Source organism: Vespa crabro, chromosome 9, assembly GCF_910589235.1.
Source record: "Vespa crabro chromosome 9, iyVesCrab1.2, whole genome shotgun sequence".
In the NCBI taxonomy this organism is placed as follows: Eukaryota; Metazoa; Arthropoda; class Insecta; order Hymenoptera; family Vespidae; genus Vespa; species Vespa crabro.
Window position 1 is genome coordinate 8,687,469 of NC_060963.1, and position 21,635 is coordinate 8,709,103.

Below are 21,635 nucleotides of genomic sequence, written 5' to 3' on the forward strand. Positions count from 1 at the left end.
GTTGTGATTATTTTAAATCATTTTGTAATGTGTTAAAACAATTTCTAATTCTAAATTTTATTTTTAATTATTGATAATGAAAAAATAAGTATCACATAATAATACACATAATTATAATTATGTGATAATAAACATTGATTTTAAAATTACACAAACAAACCTTACGTACATTTAATAAAATATGAAGTACTTTCATATTCGAAAAAGGTAATAATTAATATACATATAAAACACTTTTATAACAATTTATATATTATTATAATTTTCATAATGATAACATTATTATCTTTGGCCGTTATATATTACCATTATTTAATTTTATTTTATTTGTTATATATCAATTTTTTAGATAGAGTAAAATTGTGTTGCTGTTGAAGATTGCATTTCTATTTGACCCATCTTAAACTGTAGTCGGTGTAACCATCGTAAAAGTATCGCGTTTGATTCTCGTCTAATTGAAACAAAATGTTCAGACATTCTAGTTGGTGGAAAATCACGACAGTTTTGTAATCGTACTTGTAAATGCCCTGGTAACTAAAATATATTTAAAATATATGTTTTAATAATTTTTTTTTATATATATAAATATAAAAATTATATTTATAAATATTATATGTATATTATTTTATGTCATATATTATAAATATTATATAATCATATATTTTTTGTTAGATTATTCTACTACCTTTGTATGATGAGAAAATAAAATGGGACTCCAAAGAGGTAATAGTTTACTTAATACAATGGAACCACATTCTAAAAGAGCTTCCAAAAGACTCAGAAAATGTAGATTTACCATTTCTGCAAGCTAAACATTATAATTGACAATTATATTACCTTAATAATGATTCGACAAATATTAATAACACTTACAATTTTTGAACAAGAGACTAATTGAAGAATACATGGTGTAATTTTTCCCCAAAATTCTAGGAGGGTATTCATAGTAACATTTTGACTCTCACTGTTTGATGGATTATTTTTCGATAGCTCTTCCAGATACATTGTCCATAACTATAATATTTTAGTAACTTAGACTAAGAATGATTTTAGAAACGTATATTACAATCTTATAACATACCTGACAAAGAATAAATGCATGAAATAAAGATGACATATGAAGCACAGATGCTTTGGATTGTTCAGGAAATGCTGAAAAAATTACTTGTATATGATCTGCTACATGACAAGACATTTCCTGTGGTATTGGTTGTACAGATGAAATTGGAGATCCATGACTGTGAGTGTTACTATTACCAGCAAACATTGCTGAATGCGTAAGAGAGCCTAATAACAACCATGATAATAATCTGATATGTCCAATACAATCTACATACTCACGAGCCCTAAACAAATTTTATTATGGAATAATTGGTATTATAAAGCTTTGCAATTATATAAATTAATTAATTAAAATCACCCTTGCTGTATCATAGATGGTGCACTAGAAAGCCATGATAAATATCGTCCTACAGCTCTGTTTTCTCTATTATTTCCTTTGGTAATTTCTATTGCAACATATTGTGCTAAACCGCATTTCAGCATTCCACCTAACGTATCTTCATTTAAACCAACTTGTAATCCTTTATTGTAACTCTAAAATAGACGATAGATTCATTAAATGATCGTAAAAAAATTTTTATATCTATAAAATAAAAATTATATTACCTTGATCTTACTGAGGGTATGAAAATCTGCTAAAAAGTCAAGAACTTCGAATAATTGACTTCTTAACGAATCCGACGCATTAGTGTTATAAATTGAAGAAACATCATTTTGAATTTGTTCCATAGCAACAGTATTAGGTAAAGCACCTCCTACGTCCTGTATAAAAAAGTTTCCACGTATTTACAGAAATATGAAACATTAAGTACTATTATGAATATATCGTTACCTGAAGTACAAAGTGAAGTAATAGTAATAAATTGGAATCTGGTATCGTCGTTTTAAATTTTATAACTTGAATTAATTCAAACACTATAGTTCTGCCCAAGAAATGTTTATCTCTATCGCGGGTAAATCCTCTATGACAAAGATAGCACAAATCTATCAAATAACTGTACTTCAATGTAGAATTTTGTATAGCATAGCTTAATACTTTTGAAAATGGATCCAACAACCCCTAAAATTAAATAAGATATAAAAAAATTTTCTTCAGACTCATAAATATAGTCTGCTTGGTACAATATTACTTTTGATTGTTGTATGCCTGGAACTTTTAATACAGAAATCATAATTCGTAATAATGGCAAAGAGTCCTCAATAGATGAGAGCATTAATACAAGCCTACGAAATAATCCATCGAATTGTGCTAATAATCCACTCCATGTTGCTGCCCCAGGACCTAAACCTGCTTCCAATGGTAAGCAATCCAAATAACAAGCTATGTTGTGAAGTATTACTGGTAAACGTTCTACTGGTAGAGACTTTTTTGCATTTAGAGTCTAGAATTTTTATTTATAATTAGATAACAAATTATTTTTTTATTAAAAACAAATTTTTAAAAAATATAAATATATTTTTATTACCTCTAACAATAACTGTAAAGGTGCTATTGGATTCAATTCATTAAAATCGACTAAAGCTTGTGCAACACTTTTGAAGAACTGCATTCGTGTAGATTCTATGATAAATGGATTCGTGTAAATAAATGGATATTATATATTATGGATATTATATTTGTGATATTATATAAAGATTATAGATTTATATGTTGTACCATTAAGATGTGTTTGGAACATTTGCATGAATATTCCATTAGGCGCTAGTTGATGAAGGACACATCTTAGAAATTGATGAGCCACACTAATCGCACCACCAGGTAGATGCATGTTAGTTTCGCTCTGCCACGGATACATTGCATGTAATGCCACTCTAAAAGTTTTTCATTTATCTTTGCTTATATCTCATAAATATTTAATTGTGTGAATAATATATACTCACTTTGTTACTACGCTAAGAATTTCTGGTAGAAGAGGTGCAGCTAAAGATGGTTCACGGTGTATGAATGTTCCTAAAATAATGATACAAAGACCAAGTTCTTCATCAGAGTATTCTTCTTTTATAGTTCCACAATCAGAGCATCTGTATATTTTAAATGGAGGATAGAAACAATCAGAATGATATATTATAATTTACAAACTACAGATCGACTTTATTATGTATCTTAATAAATATACCTATCATACACACAGTCATCACCAATGCGAAATAAACTTTGTTTTAAATTAAAATTTGCATGATATGCTTGTTGAGATACATAATCTAAATTTGATTGTATTTGTGGTCCAGACCTATAGCAAATATAAATAATTAATTTCTTTTTTGCAATATTTTAAAAAGTATTATATAAATATTTAATAGTTACCATGAATTCATATGTCTTGTAAACGCTACATCTGGAGCTGTTGTTCCTACTTTCCGACCCTTATCTCTTTGTATGCGTATCTGATCTTTTGATTTAGTTTTTTTTTCGTGTTCGAATATTCGTGAATTAAAATCTGTTCCCTCGACTGCTGGAGGAGGTGATTCTAAAGCTACTTGCTTGATTAATTTTCTAGGACTTGCTGATCTACTCGAATGTATTTCATTTGATGTTGGCATAAGTGAGGTAGACTAAACAAGAAAAAAATAATTTATTGTTACAATAATATTGTAATAAAGACCTATTTAATAATACTTATTATTTGATAATTATCATTAAACCAATCATTATTATTATTGCTTGTTATACCATTGTGTTTTAGACATACCATGTTTTCTGATGTAATGCTGTCTTGCTTTAAGGAAGATATTGCTTCGTCCTTGACATCGTTATTTTTTCTATTAGTATCTACATAAAAATAATATAAGCAGACAGCATGTAAAATTAGTACTACATAGGTTTATTAAAATATCTAAAATACCATCGATATCAGGTACACCAAGTGCTTGTCGAACACGTTCGGCAAGGCGGGATATGTCTCTCTGTGGACCAACAGGTAAAAGTCTTTCAGGCATGGGAAACTCAAGCTGAGAAATACTTCGTGGACTGGTAACATCGCTAGACATACAAGTTTCACTGTCTTGTTCAAATGATGAACCTTAGGAAAATTGTATAATATTATTAAAAATAATAAATATTTTTATTTTATTTATTATAGTAAATAGACTTACTGACTGTCAAGACATCCATTTTAGAAAGGGGTGATTCCGGAGATCCATATGCATCCTCGCATCGCAATACACGCTGGGGAGCTCTTGAAGCTGAAGTAAGAAATCAAAGTTATCTTTCATGTTTTTCTTGATATTTTTTCATAAAGGATATTAAAATTTAATAACCTGTTAGTCGAGTTGTTGTACCAATTGGTAATAATCGCTCAATCGTCGGTGTTGTCATCGGAAATTGTGGGCTTCCCAACCAACTGGCATGTTGTCCATTCTCTGTACTTGTAATTTGAGAGGATATAGAACTCATCGCAGGTGAGCTAGATTGATCACTGCTAGTAACTGTAATAGCTTGACATGGAGAAACTGGCGATACTATAGTTGTTGGCTGTTCCACGTGTTTTTGTCGACCTAATTGTTTGGAGTTTGGTGAATCTGTCATTTTTGGTACAGAAGGAAGTGTTTTTTCTGTTGGCGGTTCGTATCTGAAATAATAAAAATCAATTATTCATTTGGAACATCATAAAATCTGAAATTTATGATTAATTAAATGATCATTTTGTATACCTTTGAATATGAGATATACTTGTAGCTACAGCAAAAGCACTAGACAATCCAAATGGCCTTGCAGATGTATTATCTCCGTTAAAGTGTAATTGACCTTTATCTTCTGTTATCGCTACTTTTGACATTGATGGTTGTTTAGAGGATTCATGTTGTCCACCTAGAAAAGTACTTGTTACCATCATTTTGACACCTTCGTGAACGCTCCACTTTTTCTGAGTTCCAAATTTGTTAGCCTGTTGTAACGATAATATTTAGTCTGTAATCCTCCGAAAATACCACTGTATACAATAAGTCTCACTAATTAACTTACTTGATGCGTATCATCCTCGTTTCCTAAAAACCAAGTTGGTCTTGCTGCTGGTATTCCGGATTTCAATCGATTCGAATGATTAACTTCGATTTTTCCGATTATGTCACCGGTTGTAGATGTTCTGGCACCATGTATAGAGGCACTTCGAGTGACAACGGCTGTACTTTCCTCCAGTTCACCAAGAGATCCTCCGCTACTACCATGCAAGGTGCTGTCAGATTTTGGACTCTCTGGTATTGCAGCCAGCTCGGACTCCGTATCATCCGCATTGATCGAACAGCTTTATACAGGCATTCACAATAGCGAAAATTGTAACAAGCAGCTACTGACATAAGCACAGGCAGGTGTAACAGCAGGTGTGAATTCATTATTCTTCGGGATAACGTTGTTTTAAAAATGGCCGAAACGAAAATTTTTGAAAATTAAATTTTGGAGATGAGTGTAATAAAATTGTAGTTATAGTAAATCTATTTAGAAGGCAACGATAAAGATAAGTTCATAAGAGAATCACATTGATCGTTGTTGCTCACAGGCACGTATTTGCCCTGATCTGCTTGGGTTTATTCTAATTGTTAAATATAATCGAAAGACGTAGTTATATAAATTATCATATAGCATAATTATTTCAAGAATCGGTAAAGTTTTCTAAAAGTTTTCTAAAAGTGCATGTACAGAATAATGCATGAAAGTGCAAAATTCATATATAACAGCTATGTGTGACATTCCAAAAAAGAGAAAAAAATGCTTTCTATTTTTTGTTAAAAGTATTGTATCACCTAAAATGCTCAATATAATGTTTTATTAAATAGACCTTGAGTGTTTGTTTGTATAGCGACAAGGTGGACCACTCTCTTCCCAATGAGTTTCCATTGCGAGAGATTGACTGTGAATGGCACCTGGACTACGTTGATGTACCGATATCAATGGTGTACGCATCGGTGGACTTTCACTATCAAATTCACCCATTGCACTAGCCGTCAAATCATGATCTACTCCAAGAGATGGTTGCGATACATCTACAATAATTTTGATCATATTAATATCTATTCAATTGTAAATATAAATTTGTATTTATATTTTTACCACGTGATCTAGAAGGGGGCCCACCCATTACCACTGTAGCTGGTATTCTCTTACATTGATGATGCTGTGCATCGAGTGTATTCAACACTATTTTTATCAAAGCTTGTAATTGATTACACCACGGTTGTTGACTGTATTGACACTAAAAAATACCAAATAGTATTGTACTTTTATTTGTGATTTTATTTAATTTATTAAATTATTCATTAGATCAGAGTTTTCAATTTTTACCTTATATAATATTACAAGAAGAGACATCAACCAAGATCGTCTAATATGTGGTTCTAAATACCAAAGACTATATGTAGGTTGTTGATGATCCGTCGGAGGAACACCTTGTGGTGGACAAGGACAATGTTGTAATATAGCCAAAACTGGTGGTGTCATTACCCAACCCATTACATGATTCTGGTCTAATAATTGTGGTAAATTAGCCACGAAGACATTGAATACTGGAGAAAGTCTATTTATAAATGAGAAATTATTTTTTTTTATATATATATATACATACTTTTTTTATATAAATAAGATATTTTATCGAAATAAGAAATATAAAGATGTTACCTTAATCGTTGTGGAGAAATGTGAAATGTTCGTTCTGTTTGATTATATCCCAACAAAAGATACAAATGTCGTAAAACTATTCCCTGCGTCTTCGATAATGGTTTTTCATCTGTCGGATATGCCTATTCAAATTGTTTACAAATTAAATTTTATAATATATAAATTCATTTAAATCGTATCAATATTAACTTACTTGATCTTGCCTAGAAAGAAATTGCATTAAAAGAAAAACTAATAGGTGAATGGTTTCTTTATCAGCTTCTTCAAAATCAACAATTTTATGCGTATAACTTGGTAAAGTACCACCTTCGTCGACCATATTCAATGAATGTACATGGCCATCTGTAAATATTAAATTACATTAAATCTCTTTTTATTAACAATACTAAAACAAAAGTAAATAATCAGATTACTTGAAAGAAAATCGCTTTATTATTTCGCATGCTAGTATATGTTACCGAGTGAATGATAGGTATTACACTTTTTGATATTATTTTTTACTTATTAATATCAATTTTAGACAAATTTAGACTATTTTATACGATCTATTGAACGCTATATAACTTCTATATCTCATGTTAAATTATCTAGGAAGCACAGTGAACGAACATGCGCATGTTAAAAAACTATAAGCCATTGCAATCATTCATTAAATAGGTAAATGAGAAAAGGAAATCGTGCAAAGTGCGTATGGATGCATTATTCTTAAAATACTTATGATTAATTTTTTTCCAGATAAAAATATTTTGCACAGAGTACGATGTAAGTTAAAGTTTAAATGAAAGAGATAAAAAAAATGTTAATTATCTAAAGGGGTTATTAAAATGAGTTTAATCAGGAAAACAAGAATTTGCTTATCTTATACTCCGATTTTAATGGAACATTATTATACTTACCAGACGATCCGCATATAAAAATTATGTTTTAAAGTCCTGATATAATACGTTGATCGCGTACACAAAGGGGGAACATTTATGCATACATATATTGTTCATATCTAAAAGCGATGCGATTGCAACTACACTACCTGAAATACTGTTATTAGGTGGGGTGGGCCCCAGCAACTGACCCAGTCCAAATCTGGAGCTCTTGCGCTTCAAAATAGGTGCGGAATATTGTCGACTATAGACCTTTTCCTTTTCTGCAAGCGGGAAACAGGGAATAATGATGCTAATACATTGGAAATCATGATGATGCAACGTGCATCATGATTATTTTAATTAGCTAATCTCATGGATTCTAAGTCTAAAAGGTTTGAATACATAGAAATGATATTGACTGTTCACTAAAAAATTATTCATTCTTTATATGGTTTTCACTTTATTTACAATTGTTCGCTCCTCCGTTAACTATAATATAATCAAAGGTCTAATAATCGCAGTAATCGTTCTATCATATAAATAAAATAATTGATTTAAAGTATAATAGGAAAAGATAATTTAAAATGATTTGTTTACTAAACTTGACCTTAACAGGTATAGTGTTGTAGTCAAACATCATCTTCAGTCAAGTTATAAATACCTTGTTTAGTATCCTGCCTGGGGATCATCGATGCGGGTGCTGACATAGTTCGTTTATATGGCCACTTTGTTCCGAAATTCGCGCTCAGAGTTTTTACGGAACTCGTTCCACTTCCATCGGATTGAGAAAGCGCTTCGTGAGCTCTGTGTAATTTCTTTATGAAGACCTCGCTATTTAAATCGGTATTTCTGAGATCTACACGAAGAATATATTGATCATTATATCACTACTTTCTTTTGAAAAAAGTTCCTCGAATAAAATAAAGTACAGACCACGTAGATAAACTATGTCTCCAGATTTCTCTAAATTGATTTGAGCTTCAAGAAATACTGCGTCAAAACGATTGAGAAAAAATTCCCAAGTTAAAATACGGCGATCACTTAAACAATTGTGAAGTTGATACAGCGATTGTAATACCATTGGCCGATCTTCGATTACTAAGTCGAATTGAGTTTCCAAACAAAGAATTAAAGACTGAAAGCATGGGATATTTATCTTACATAATACATTTGCAAAATTATCAATAAAAATTAAAAGACATCACTTACACGTACGGCAGTATCATGAATTGTACCAAGATAAAGAGTAGCTCTTTGTGCAACATAGACGTTGCTATCGTCCATACTGGTGATTAAATAACAAAAAGCAATTGCTAATGCAGCTTGTAGACTTAAAACGTTTCGTAATGGCGTCGAATCCATAAATCTAGCGATCAGTGTTATTCTTTCCACTAAATACAAGTGATATTATTATTCAATTTGATATAATAAAAATATGAAATAGTTCTTTCATATTTACCTGCTAAAAATCTAATACGCCAATCAGAATTGTGAAATTCTTCTTTGATCAAGCGACAAAATGTATCGGTTCCACATGGTAGTGTCACACAATGCAACAACAAAGGTACAGTTACTTCAGCTATGTGAGAATATTCAGCATTCAAGAGTTCCCACAAACTAAATATTTATATTTAAATATTTATTAATTTTTCTTAAAAACCTTTTTACAGATCGACGCGTTAATTGAAGTCATAAAAACTCACTTTCTTATCAATAAATTTTCTTGACACCAAATGAAGAAGCCTTGATGATCCTTAACCGCCGTATTAAATGCATCCCCATACAAACACATAACATTTAAACATTGCAACATGTAATACAAAATGTCGGCTTTGTCGATAGTTTGAATCTCCTAGAATCATTAATGATAATAATAATTACTGACTCGTGATGTTTGTGAAGTATATATCTATAATTTGATTAGAACCTTAAGAAGTTTATGTATATATTGCAACTGTTCGGGTAATTCATCGATGGAAAATCGAAACTTTCCAACAGAGGTTTGCCAAAAATCGTCGAGCTCATTTTCCGGACTACAGTTCAAAGGTTGATCGTTTTCTCCTATGAGATGTGGTTTCGCTACGCTAACCGTTGCCGTAGCTAAAATTATTTTTATCAAAGAATCCTATGTGTTAAATAGTTAGTTTAAACAAGGAAAAAATCTCAACAACAAAAAAAATTAAACTTACCAACATCAGTATCCGAAAGGGTAACAGCTCGTGCTACGGCAGACATGACCTTTTCAGCTGGCATGATAGCTGCAAGATCCAACTGCTCCGAAACTGTTTCTACTGTGGCTGTCATGATCTGTTCGAAGAACTGATATAAACGATCAAAATACCCGTTATTGCACGACATAGATTAGCCTACCGTGTTTTATGGTCATACAGGCCATTTCGTAGTAGAAGTTGAAGAAGAGAAAGAGAGAGAAAGAACATAGAGTTTAGACGAGCAGCATGCTACATTGTTAGCACACATAGGTGTTGTACACAATGATTCAGTGTATTCAGTAGAGCGTACATCTCTTTTTTGTTTGTTTCTTGGCGTATAATTACAACATATAGAAAAGAACGTACGTGAGGCATATGAACAAGGACACCGCCAACGGAGTGTAATTCTGGAACTGGCATATTAATGACAACATCTGGCTTCGAATCGCTTTTCCTAGTAGATTCTGGTGAACCCTTACGACCGTGATCTTCCACTGTTTCATCAACTACCGTCTAAAAGCATAATTTCTCTCAGATAACAAGCTCTTCAATCGTTTCAATAATAATCAACTTACGTCTGGTGGATAAGCCGGATTTTCTGGAGCCATGTAAGTGACCAATTGTAAACACAGTTGATGCCATATTACCCTTGACTCGCAATAACTGCATTCGTTTTTAGAGTTACAGATATGACAATTGTTCCAGTTCGATGCTACTATTGATTTCATAAGATGACACGCGTTTTTACAGACCGAGGAGTTGATACCAGTGTGTTTATCAACGTCTTGTAGTTCCATCTTTTAACAGAAGAAAAAAAATCTGACATTCTCTTTTAGACGTTCTCTCGTTTTATGTATTTCGTTTTAGATTACCTGCTTTAATAGAATATCGAGCATAAGAATGCAACAAGATAAGTTTAATTCTGCGTTGGTATTAAATTCCATATGTCTTGGGGTAGGAATAGCATCATCAGAAAGGGGTGTTGATTTGCCTGATTCATTTTCTACGACTGAACTTACAAAAAGAAGTATTTCAATTCCATGAACAAGAGTTAGACTTAAACTTTGTAATTATATTTACTACTTACATATCGTATTGTCACCTTCAGTAGTTTTCATAGCTTTATTAGGTTTTTCTTCGGATTCTGTCGTGTTCATTTTACCCATTACCGCGACTCCATCACTGAACATTGAGAACAATTGACACAGCGGAATCATAATTTCTAACATCGTCAAAGTCTGAAGCCAATTAAGCGCTTGTTCTTGCACTTTTGGGCTGGTATTGATGAATCTTTTCGCTACGAAATTATACATCTTTTTTGCATCAAAACCTAATGGACTCATGTCCGGATCCAAAATTTTACTGCAATTCAAACGTAATAATATGTTAAAATTCATAATAGCTATGTATCGATGAAGACAAATGTAATTATAGATAATATATATACCAAAGAATCATTTTTAATTCGTGAAGTTCATGTTCCGGTACGTCATTAACCATAGCTTCCATCCAATGTGGCATTACGTAATCCCATACGTCGGTTGTGATTACCTCGTAAGGAACTAAGCAAAAAAGCCGATTTAAACCATCTTTCAAATGTGACGTTCTCGAGGCCAAAGTCTCCCTAGTTAAATAATGAATAATTTATTTCAGTTAAGTTTTATTTATTATATTAAAACATCGATTATGATTTCGTATACTTACAGGCACTTTAGAAAAATGTTTGAAATGGTTCTTACCAATGACCTCCGACTCTAACGTAATCAGCTGGATGTGGTAAAAGGCAGGAAATGAAGACATCGTAATGGGTTTTCATAACTTTAGATAGCCAACCACAGACATACTCGGTTTTTAGTTTTTCAAGCGCACTTTCAGCTTGGCCTATGAATCAATAAAAAATTTTATTATAAATTGTAAAATACAATTTTATTAGATAGGAACGTACAATCAGGATATATGTACACATTGGAAAGCACATTGTGTATGTTCGGTAAATGCTACATTCGTTATTGTTATACAAATGACAAAGATACGTAAAGCTAGCAACCACAAATGAACAATGAGAATAAATAGTTAGGTATTATTAATTATTCGATTAATAATATATAAGAATAATTTGATATTCTTTTTTTTAATATTGTAATATAGCGAACACTTTGATCTTGTTTGATTATATAAATGAGATCAGCTATGAATCGATCAATCAATGAAAAGTTCAAACATTGGTATTTACACGTGAATAAGATTCACTACTTTTCTATACGTTTAGTTTCCATGCATAGAATTCAATGAGTCGAAGAAAGCTTGTACACACGAAAACATATTAAGCGGTATTATTAATATTACTACCTCCTTTTCAAATTCTATACATCGAAAACAAAGTATTGATAGCCGCGACGCAGACGCACTCGCTTCTTTAATATTTATCATATCTATCTAACAAAAAGATTTTTTTTGTATTCGTGTAATACAACAACAGTATGATAATTTATATGCGAACAAATATGTACGACAAATCAGTATTTTTTTAAATACATCAATACTCATCTCTATGTGTGTATATACATACATGCATATGCAAAGGCAATATCTTATTCAACGTCAACATGATGCGATATATAGGCGCCGATCTCGAAAAAGTTTTGATTTATTTTCATCTATTGATTAATATTTGGATATTAACGTTTTTTTATTAATACTTTAGATATCCAATAAATTTTACTTGTTGATATTATAATAAATACTTTTTGATCAATTGTTTCTTCATAGGATACAGTATCGAGTTGTGTTATAAAATAAATAAATAAAAGCAGGAGAGAGAGAGACAGAGAGAGAGAGAGAGAGAGAGAGAGAGAGAGAGAGAGAGAGAAATATTTAAAAAGATATAGGCTTAAAAACAAGAAATAAATAAAAATATTCTGTATAGATAAACGAGCATCGATAAGTTAAACATACGGCTTGGAATATTTATTTTCGGCATTCGACGCCTACTTATATAACAACGAGTCATAACAGCGTGCCATAAACAATCGAGGAAACATCGAATATAAATCGAATGTTTCGACCGTACTTGAACGGGATACATAGATACATGGTACGTATATATATACGTAAGAGATTCGTGTAGTAAAAGCCAAAGTCCACAAGGATCCATTGATTAAGTGCGTTCAATGAAATACCATCGAAGAGAATACGACAATTAATTTCATAAATAAATAGCATAAGCACGGATAAAGAACGCTGATCAAAGATTGTCATCAGTAAAATCTGTGAATACGATGATAAATAGCGACGTATAAGAGTTATGTATTAATGTTAATGTTTGAGAGCGATTTCGGTGCGTCGAATGTGCCTACGATCGCGGCCATTTTCTACCTACGTTCATCTACGTTCTACTTCAAATAGTGTATATGCGAAGTGTTAAATTACCAACAGAAAAGATAAGGTGCATAAGGCTTTTTTTAGTACCATCGAAAGAGTAGGCAGTGACATGAAACCAATGAAATAGCATTGACAATAAACGCCCGAGTATTTCGATCGGAGTATCCTGGTTCGGGGTACAAAGTCCCACGAGTAGCCAAACGCCATATCTTCCTAAAAGTTGTCTCTCCTCGAGTGTTGTAGGATCGCATTGACCCGATCCACCAGCTGCAGAGAAGTTACTACTTCCAAGACCGCCACCGCTACCACCTCCAGAACCACCTCCGCTAATGCCGCTACTGCCACCACCACCGCCACTGCTTCCTGGGAATCCTGTGCTGCCCTTATTAGTACTTATTTCTGAGATGTCGCGGTTACTATCCATACTTAGCGGTTCAGCTTCCTTGAGCAGGCTGCAAATAAAAAAGAGAAATTTTGTCAAAGATCTATCGATCGCAATCCTCCGTCACGTCTGGTTGTCGTCGATTACTTTCTCGCGCAATTTTCTTTTTTCCTTTCTTTTTTGTTCAATCTTTCCTGCCATCAAATCGATCGACATTCTCTGTGTACTTACCTACGTCCTTCAAAATTTTTACTTTCTTTGATTCTTTCTCAATTATTTTTATTTCATACATATTATACATTCTCAATAACAATATCAGTAATGATTTTTTCTTAACTCTGAACGACGTTAGGTGAAATATGATCGAACATCGAAGAAACTTTGCTTCCACGTTCAATATCGTAGCGAGTCCTTTCATAACTCGAACATCGATCATTATTGATAATAAAAAGCATTTTATTTTCTATAGATATTCACTTGGAATATACTCTCATAGCTATGAAAGGACATATCGCGAAATCTTCAGTAAGATAATGTCGATCATTCACGTCGAAGCATATTTCAACAGAAATGTTAATATCGATTGATAAATATTAATGAAAAATATATATTGAATTACGTCGACCACAACTTTAACTGACAGCCGTGCCTTTGGATCGCGATAAATTAATTAATAGATGTGGAAAGCTAAATAGAATGATTCTAAACAGAGGAGTATAGTGGATTTCTGCGATTTGTAAAGAGAAATGGACACTTTTCATTCAGTAATGTCATCTTTGAGATTCCAGCTACAAGAACTAACATTCATATTATGTTAGTATATTTAATAAATAAAAATAAAAGGATCAATAAAAATTTGGTGATCGATCATGAAGTGGCGATCGTGCGTAGATAAATCTAACGAGACTTAGAGAAATATCACAAGCTATCATGCAGCATACCAGTGTACTTTAATGATTATTTGATTCATATGTTTCCTTTTCCTTTTGATAGTAGTACTATCTTTATTTTATTGTTTATATTGTCGAAAAATACCAGGTACTGTTGTGCGATATCCAGGATGTTTTACAAGACGGCATCTCCGGTAAGGCATAGCGCAACTTCTAAGGTGCAGTTTCCTATGTTCTACTGTAGGCGAACGCTTTTAAATTATCTATCTTGTGGAGAAACGTGTAATAAAAAAAATATGGAGAGGAGAGAGAGAGAGAGAGAGAGAGAAATAAAGAGAGGGTGTCGTGTTTAAAAGCTGCTGGATGGAACTATGCTCGTATAATATATATCTTAAATCAAATTCTATGTGCGCTATTCTAATCTCCTTTTGTCAGATTATCATGAAGACAATTTTCTGCACGGGCATCGCTTCATCCGCATCGTACATATCCAAGGCAAACATACAGAGCTTTCTTTGATCACATTTGATGGATTTTGATATTACAAATTTCGATGGAACTTTCTAATAATCATTGATTTTGTTATCGTAATAGTCCATTAAAGGTAATAACTCAGTATCATGTCTTACCAAGCAGGTTGGACCAGCACGAACAAACACGTAAAGCAACAATGAACCTGCGGTTGTTCATTAGTATGCATCGAGAATTTCAATCATAGAACTCGTTAACTCGTTAATGACCTTGTGCCTTAACGATTTTCATATTTGTCCTCAACGATGCGATTGGATAATTCGAAAATATGCTTATGTCTTTTCATTACCATGATTTCTTATGGCTCATTTATAAATCACTTATTAAAATTCAGTTACCATTAAAATTAACAATTTTTCAATTGCATCTTACAAGATAAGAAGTAATCTTTATTCTTTTTATGTGTTCGTATCTGCATACCCGTGCACCATACACGTTAATATGTAGGTATCAATTAATCGCGATGTTAAAACATTTTGGGACAATAAGTATGACACAAAATATCACATAATGAAGTGACATCCTTCATTTAATCATTTCTTTTTCTTGTTTTTTTAGAATAAATCATCAATAGAATAATATTGATCATTCATCCCATTAGAATATTATTGAGATGTATGTAAGTAAATAATAAGTATATAAATACATATAATGTGCTTCATCAATAGGATTCGATTGAAACGATATTTAAAAAACTATTAAAAAAAAATGAAAAAAGAAGAAAAAATAGAACAAAATAAAGATATGATTAATGTTATGCGATCGCTTTTTTTGTTTTAGCAGAACTCGTGATTACCATTTGCAACTTTAATCACGATGGTCCTTATCGCGTTATGACGTTCGTGCAAAACGATCATTTCTTTTTTCAATAACATTTTATTCTTCTTGTATTCGTCATTTCTAAACGATAAGCGATACATGATTGTTTAAAAAATTTCATAATTCGTGCATTTGCTCACCTGACGATAGCTTGAACCAAATAAGTTCGGGTTTGAGCGTCGAGTTGTGAGATATGTGGCAGAGCCATGTGATAAATGTGATCACCACCACGACGATTATTGTGCCGAATATTGTGACATTGCTGACAATAACGAATTGGATGATTTCCATTATAACTTGCACATTCCGTTGAAAAGCAAACGCTGATCGCCGATTTGTCCGATGCTCTACAATTCTTAAACATTCAAAAATTTCTTTTCAAATATCGTTTATCTTAATATATATAAATATATATATATATATGTGTATATATATATATATATAAATGTGTGTGTATGTGTGTGTATATATATATAAATTATAGAGAAGGAAAATATATATATATATACCTTGTTTTCACAAACCATTGACACCTGTTGCATCGGATGTAAGATGTCGTAAAACATTTGATTTGGATGTTCACGATGAATCTCGTTAGCACATTCGATACAAAGATAAAGAGGTGGTGGTGATTCGGTAGCGAAAGTAATCGAAATTCTATGGTCGTAACAAACCTTTCCTGCTTCGGCATTGCCAGCGTTTGGACAAGAATCTCTCTGACATACGAAAGGAGAAAGATCATCTGTAACGATATGTAACGAATAATTACAACATACAATCGATGTCATAGGAAAATTTTAATAAAACTTACTTGCGAATTTAACTAAAACCGCTCGACGATCAAATAAATTTGGATTGAACGAAGGCCAATAGTAAAATAATAATTTTGCAGCGGATGCTCTTGCTGGTGCGGTGCCATAAGCGATCACGCACAATATATCCTTAACTACTCCTGGCTTTAACGTCATTAAACATTCCAGTAATTGACAGTGATGTGCTGGAACATACGACAAATTTATTATATTTTCTTTTTTAATTGCATCATTCACGACTTGAACAATTATGATAATAAGAAAGCACCTGGATTATTAGAGTATTGAAAAATCATCATTATCACTGCCGCAATGGATTGACTGGAAGAATTTTCATTACCATCTTCGGTTTTTCTTGCTAAAATATGTAAAGAAAAAAAAATAAAAAATAAAATAGAAAAAGAAACCGTTTTTAATATATTTCACAATATCATCGATTGAAAATACTTACTTATTGTAAATGGTAGAATATAAAAACATAAATAATTAACGATATCTTGATGAAGTTCCATCGGTAAAACAGAGATAGAACTTGCCGCTAAATATGGCATATTATCGATCAGATCATGTTCAAGAAATGGTAAAAGGCAAGCCAGACATTGTAACAAAGCTTGTCCAAAGGCTAAATAATAAGAATTAGATTAATTTATGAAAATATTGGTATACAATGGTTGTATTTCTCATAATATAAGAAAACTAACGTACCTTGTAAACCAATATGGATCAAAGGAATAACATCCATCAACTGAGTCAAAGCATTATACAATTGTTTGTAATCCAAATTAGGATAAAGAGCCATGCGTTCAGAATCAAATTTTTGCGACTTGATCATTTCCAATGGTGCTTCTCTGGCTTCTTTCAATACAGCTAGAAATAATCAAAATATAAAAATCAATAAATTTTCAATGATCGTAAAGTTAAATAGTTGATTACGTACATAACAAAGTTTGCGACAAGTGCTTTACGGTATTGGCCATGTCAGTACCAGATGGAAGCGGTTGACTACCGTGAAGAAGCCTTTGATAATATTCATTTAAATTGGTTAATTTTAAAGTATCTATAAAGAAATATATATTTTTCAGTATAATCATTCGAAAAAAATAACTTGAAGACATTTATAAATGAATGAATACACACACGCTGCAAACTTTGTTCCCATTGTGTATTTTTTTCTTTCACATAAATTTATCAATAAATTTCACAATCGTTCGAGTTATAAATTTTTTCCGTTTTTCTTGTCAAAAACACAAATTTCATCGGTAAGAAAATGATGAATTGATTACATCACTACACCAAAAGATCGATAATTCTTTTAGAAAAACAAAACATTCGAAAAAGTTCTTTTTAATCGCAATAGTTTCATTTCCGTCATATTCACACATTTCATATAAAAGATTTCTTCACAGTATCATCAGAAGAGGTCCATCGCAACACACGCCTCAACTGCGAATGAGCGCGCATGCAGTATCGACCTATTTTTGGGGAAGAAGGGAGGGTTTTACGATACTGCGCTTTCGCATCTTTCTCCTCATCCCTTTCGCTCTATCAGAAGCTGTGAGCAAAAGAACGACGTACCGCGTATAACTCAAAATAAAATAAGGATTATTTTATTTTAGTTTTATAATAAAAAAAAAATAAATTTAACTTAAAATTCTGAACAAATAAATATTTATATTCATTTTTAGCATGTTTAGATAACAGGCATGATAATAACATCAGCAATTATACGAACATATATTATATACACATATGTACAATACATAGATATATAATTAATGTTAGATTTACTCGCAAACGATAAGTTTAGCGCGAATCGAACGTAAAGCACCTCTAACCATGTCACGAATAGTCGATTCTAGGTCGGTCTATGACGTATTATATCGATCGATATAATTTAAATACGATATAAGTACGTACGTCAAAGAGCGATGAAGTCATTCTCAAGAATAAAAGCACTTCGTCAGACACGGAAGCACCTTCGATCGTTTCGCATCTGATAGATATAAACCAGAATTTGATATTAAACGGGCAAATGTGTCAATTTTGAAAATGAAAAAAAGCAAGGCTAGATCTTATCTATGCTTGATTAAGCGTAGTTTATCATAAAATTCGTTGAATTTCATTTTACTTAAATTAATTGATTATGCTTGAAAATTGAGCTAATAAAATTATTTTTTTATCGTTGAATAAATGATATAGAATATTTTTTTGAATCTTTGTAAAGAAACTTTTCCAATATCTTTGGCTTGTTATTCTCATACAAAGGAAAGAAAATAAACGTCTTAGGGTTTAAGGTTTGGATGGAAGAAAGGCAGGTGACCGGATCGATTCTATACGATCATGTATATAAACCTACGTAAAAAGAGGACGAGGATAAGAGAAGAAAAGAGGAGGAATAGTTGCGTGAGTGACGTGTACTGAACGAACGAACGTACAACCGCGAAGCTATGAGCGCATGCGTATTGGAAAAAGACGAGTTGCCTAGGACATTATGCGGTGATGGTAGAAGTAGTGGTACAACGTTACGATATTCCGTAGGAAAAGAAAGAGGGTGCGAGGAAGAACGACGCCGTAGTCGGAGCAACCCGTCGAACAGTGCCGTGTCGTATAAGCAGTACTTACGGAGCAAGCTGCGAGCAAAGGTTGCTCTCTCCGAATAGCTTCGATCTACTTTTGAATTTCTCGTAAGTTGTACTTTGACTAGACGTAAAATTAAACAAATAAAGATAAGATAAAACGGGTTGTTTTTTAATTTAAAAACTTTTAGTGTTAAATCGTTACGGCAGTTTTATATCTATGTTAAAATTTCTTTATATTTCTTAGAAGCAAGTGAACACGTTTGAAATCTAAACTACATATCAATAATCTACCATTATAACCATAACGGTTTATAATGTTGTGGATATACCTAAGAGTGCTTTAGTTTTGTCGATGTTGTTATAAATGATAGTCTCGACTTTCTCCGAAGCAACAATTTACTGCTATTCCGAGCCAACCGATCGATTGATCATAGCTGACCTCGTTAAGAACGTAAAAATAACTTTTTCGTTTATTATACTCTTATTCTCTATTGTACGTTCATTATATATTTTACATAAAATCTATTTACATAGTCCGTCATAAATTATAATTAATATTCAAAGTGTTACCAGATTTTATGTAGATCATGTATTATTGATTATTTTTTTATCATTGTATTATATTTTGGGTCTTGAAGAGTATTACAAGTATATATCTATATAGATTTCTCGGGAAGTAATAGTATTTCGATCTTATAAGGATTATCGACGCATTTGATAAATGCGTAAATGTAAATTCTCTAAGAAAACTTTTCCGTTTTTCTTTCTATTTAGACAACTTGAATTTTGGTATCGTAAATTTATTATCGGCACCCCTGAACGACATCGAATGCTTTCTGGTGGCGTTGAGATAATAAAAAGTAAACAGATGAAACAACTCCCATATATAGAAGGGCAATATAGGGCTGTAAAGAACGAGAAGGGAGAAACGGTGATGCACGGAAGAAAAACGGATTCTCTTCTTCCTTCATAATATTCTCAGCAACGTTATCCGTTTGCGGAGTTGCACCCTTCCTGAGAGATAGACGCTCTCTCGGAAATTTTCGCTCCTGCATAGACAAACTCCGAGGGTCCATGTGATTTGATTATGTTGCTAATACGCACCGTATGCCACCCCTAATCGTTGCACGCTCGCATTTCTACTCCCTACTGCAATGTGATCTTTTTTCTTTCTATATATATATATATATATATATATATATATATATTTTTTTTTTTTTTTTTTTATAAGCGTACCATATAAACTGAATTATAAAATGGAACTTATGCCATCACTATAACACCATTTGAGATTTTTGTGAAAGGTCAATGATTCTTTAAACATTTCTAGACGATCCCTAACATTACTTTGTTATGAATCATATATTAACATGAGTCAGAAATTAGTAAACGATCGAAGTCTTTCTATATTCACATCCTTCGCACCATGTTTTTTAAGTTAACCAACACCAACATAAATATTCCCCCTAATTAAAATTCCTCAAGACAGATACATCTCATTTATTTCACTTTAATGCGTTTACCAAATTCAATTCGAGTTCAAGACAAGACAAAGTATTGACCAAGCTTGAATCTTAAAAACGAGCAAACTCATTATACAAAACCATCTGTCGATTGCATTCTTTACGACGTGTTAGTCGAACATATTCGATTACTATGTAACGACGGCTCGTAAAAAATACGTTTCATCGAAATTTTCAAAGATTTTGTACGATCATGTAGAAATTACAAGAAAAGATTGTTCCAATTTCACGTGTCAGCTAGAAACAGGTATTGGATGGGTAATCGCTTTATAAACACGTTTAAACTAAGTCGGCGTGCGGTAACTACGAGCGTTAGAGAGAGAGAGAGAGAGAGAGAAAGAGAGAGAGAGAAACGGCTAACGTCGAACACTGTCTTTCATTCGTGCTGGTAGACATAGTGATAGTAGCAGTGATCCTACGTGGAAGCATAAAACAGTCGGAGTCCTTGCCGCAGCCTTGCGTTTTCTCCTTGAGGCTGAATTCTATTTAAATATACACGCCATGCAGAAGGAACGAATGATAGAAAGAGACAGTGCAGAGAAGCAAGTTTCTTCCTCTCTCTCTTTCTCTTTTCCTTTCTTTCTCTCTTCCTCTCTTATTCTCGCTTATGATATAGCTTTAATCTATTCATCTTTCTCTTTCAACTGGTTTCTTACTGATTTCTGTGACATTTTTTTTAAGAGATTTAATAAATTTCATACAACATAAATTACGGATATTTTTGAATAGTTAAACTGCGAAAATATTTCTAAAAATTATAGAGAACTTCGCCACATACATAATATTAATAAAATACAATAGATTACTTTCGAACCGCAGCATGATTTATCTTAAATTTCCGGAAGGACATCATAGCAAGGATTAACGATTGTCTCGTTAGAACAAAGAAAGAGAAATACGTACGTGTCTTGCTTGCCTTGGCGGTCGTTGCTCGCAAGTTCCTGTTCCCTCTCGAAGGTTTCTGTATCGATGTGATAA

At 32.4% G+C, this 21,635-nt stretch overlaps 2 protein-coding genes across 5 annotated transcripts in view; one reads left to right on the top strand and one right to left on the bottom strand.

Annotated features, from left to right (window-relative positions):
- Nucleotides 1-234: 234 nt before the first annotated feature.
- LOC124426555 (protein unc-79 homolog) lies at nucleotides 235-17,714 on the bottom strand. Its single transcript, XM_046968372.1, has 47 exons — nucleotides 17,693-17,714; nucleotides 17,493-17,612; nucleotides 17,261-17,422; nucleotides 17,007-17,177; nucleotides 16,824-16,913; nucleotides 16,555-16,740; nucleotides 16,253-16,485; nucleotides 15,884-16,098; nucleotides 13,170-13,573; nucleotides 11,480-11,621; nucleotides 11,188-11,364; nucleotides 10,828-11,102; nucleotides 10,613-10,749; nucleotides 10,316-10,537; nucleotides 10,107-10,253; nucleotides 9,720-9,849; nucleotides 9,458-9,630; nucleotides 9,234-9,382; nucleotides 8,990-9,147; nucleotides 8,740-8,921; nucleotides 8,464-8,665; nucleotides 8,192-8,386; nucleotides 7,698-7,811; nucleotides 6,864-7,012; nucleotides 6,671-6,792; nucleotides 6,338-6,569; nucleotides 6,107-6,248; nucleotides 5,835-6,039; nucleotides 5,024-5,303; nucleotides 4,714-4,946; nucleotides 4,321-4,631; nucleotides 4,156-4,245; nucleotides 3,906-4,082; nucleotides 3,753-3,832; nucleotides 3,368-3,615; nucleotides 3,180-3,293; nucleotides 2,944-3,084; nucleotides 2,720-2,874; nucleotides 2,529-2,623; nucleotides 2,193-2,444; nucleotides 1,895-2,122; nucleotides 1,669-1,824; nucleotides 1,421-1,596; nucleotides 1,082-1,346; nucleotides 874-1,014; nucleotides 686-808; nucleotides 235-534 (listed from the first exon to the last, which is right to left on the bottom strand). The coding sequence occupies exons 1-47, from the start codon at nucleotides 17,712-17,714 to the stop codon at nucleotides 346-348; spliced, it is 8,310 nt and encodes a 2,769-aa protein (XP_046824328.1). The 3' UTR covers nucleotides 235-345.
- Nucleotides 17,715-19,071: 1,357 nt separating this feature from the next.
- The window catches only part of LOC124426973 (dual specificity protein phosphatase 10-like), a 49,205-nt gene continuing 46,641 nt past the window's right edge, over nucleotides 19,072-21,635 (top strand). For 2 of the 4 annotated variants that reach the window (XM_046969329.1, XM_046969328.1), the window contains exon 1: nucleotides 19,079-19,239. The gene's annotated coding sequence lies outside the window, so the exon portion shown is untranslated. Of the gene's footprint in view, nucleotides 19,240-21,635 lie in introns of all 4 variants that reach the window. The other 2 variants (XM_046969330.1, XR_006942849.1) reach the window with 2 other exon arrangements.

Excerpts from the sequence above, each read along its gene's own strand:
- LOC124426555 (XM_046968372.1), bottom strand. The coding sequence starts at position 17,714 with ATGGGAACAAAGTTTGCAGCGT. Across the intron at positions 9,148-9,233 it reads GAAAATTTATTGATAAGAAA|TTTGTGGGAACTCTTGAATG; the intron begins GTGAGTTTTTAT and ends ATAAATATTTAG. Across the intron at positions 6,570-6,670 it reads ATTTCTCCACAACGATTAAG|ACTTTCTCCAGTATTCAATG; the intron begins GTAACATCTTTA and ends ATTTATAAATAG.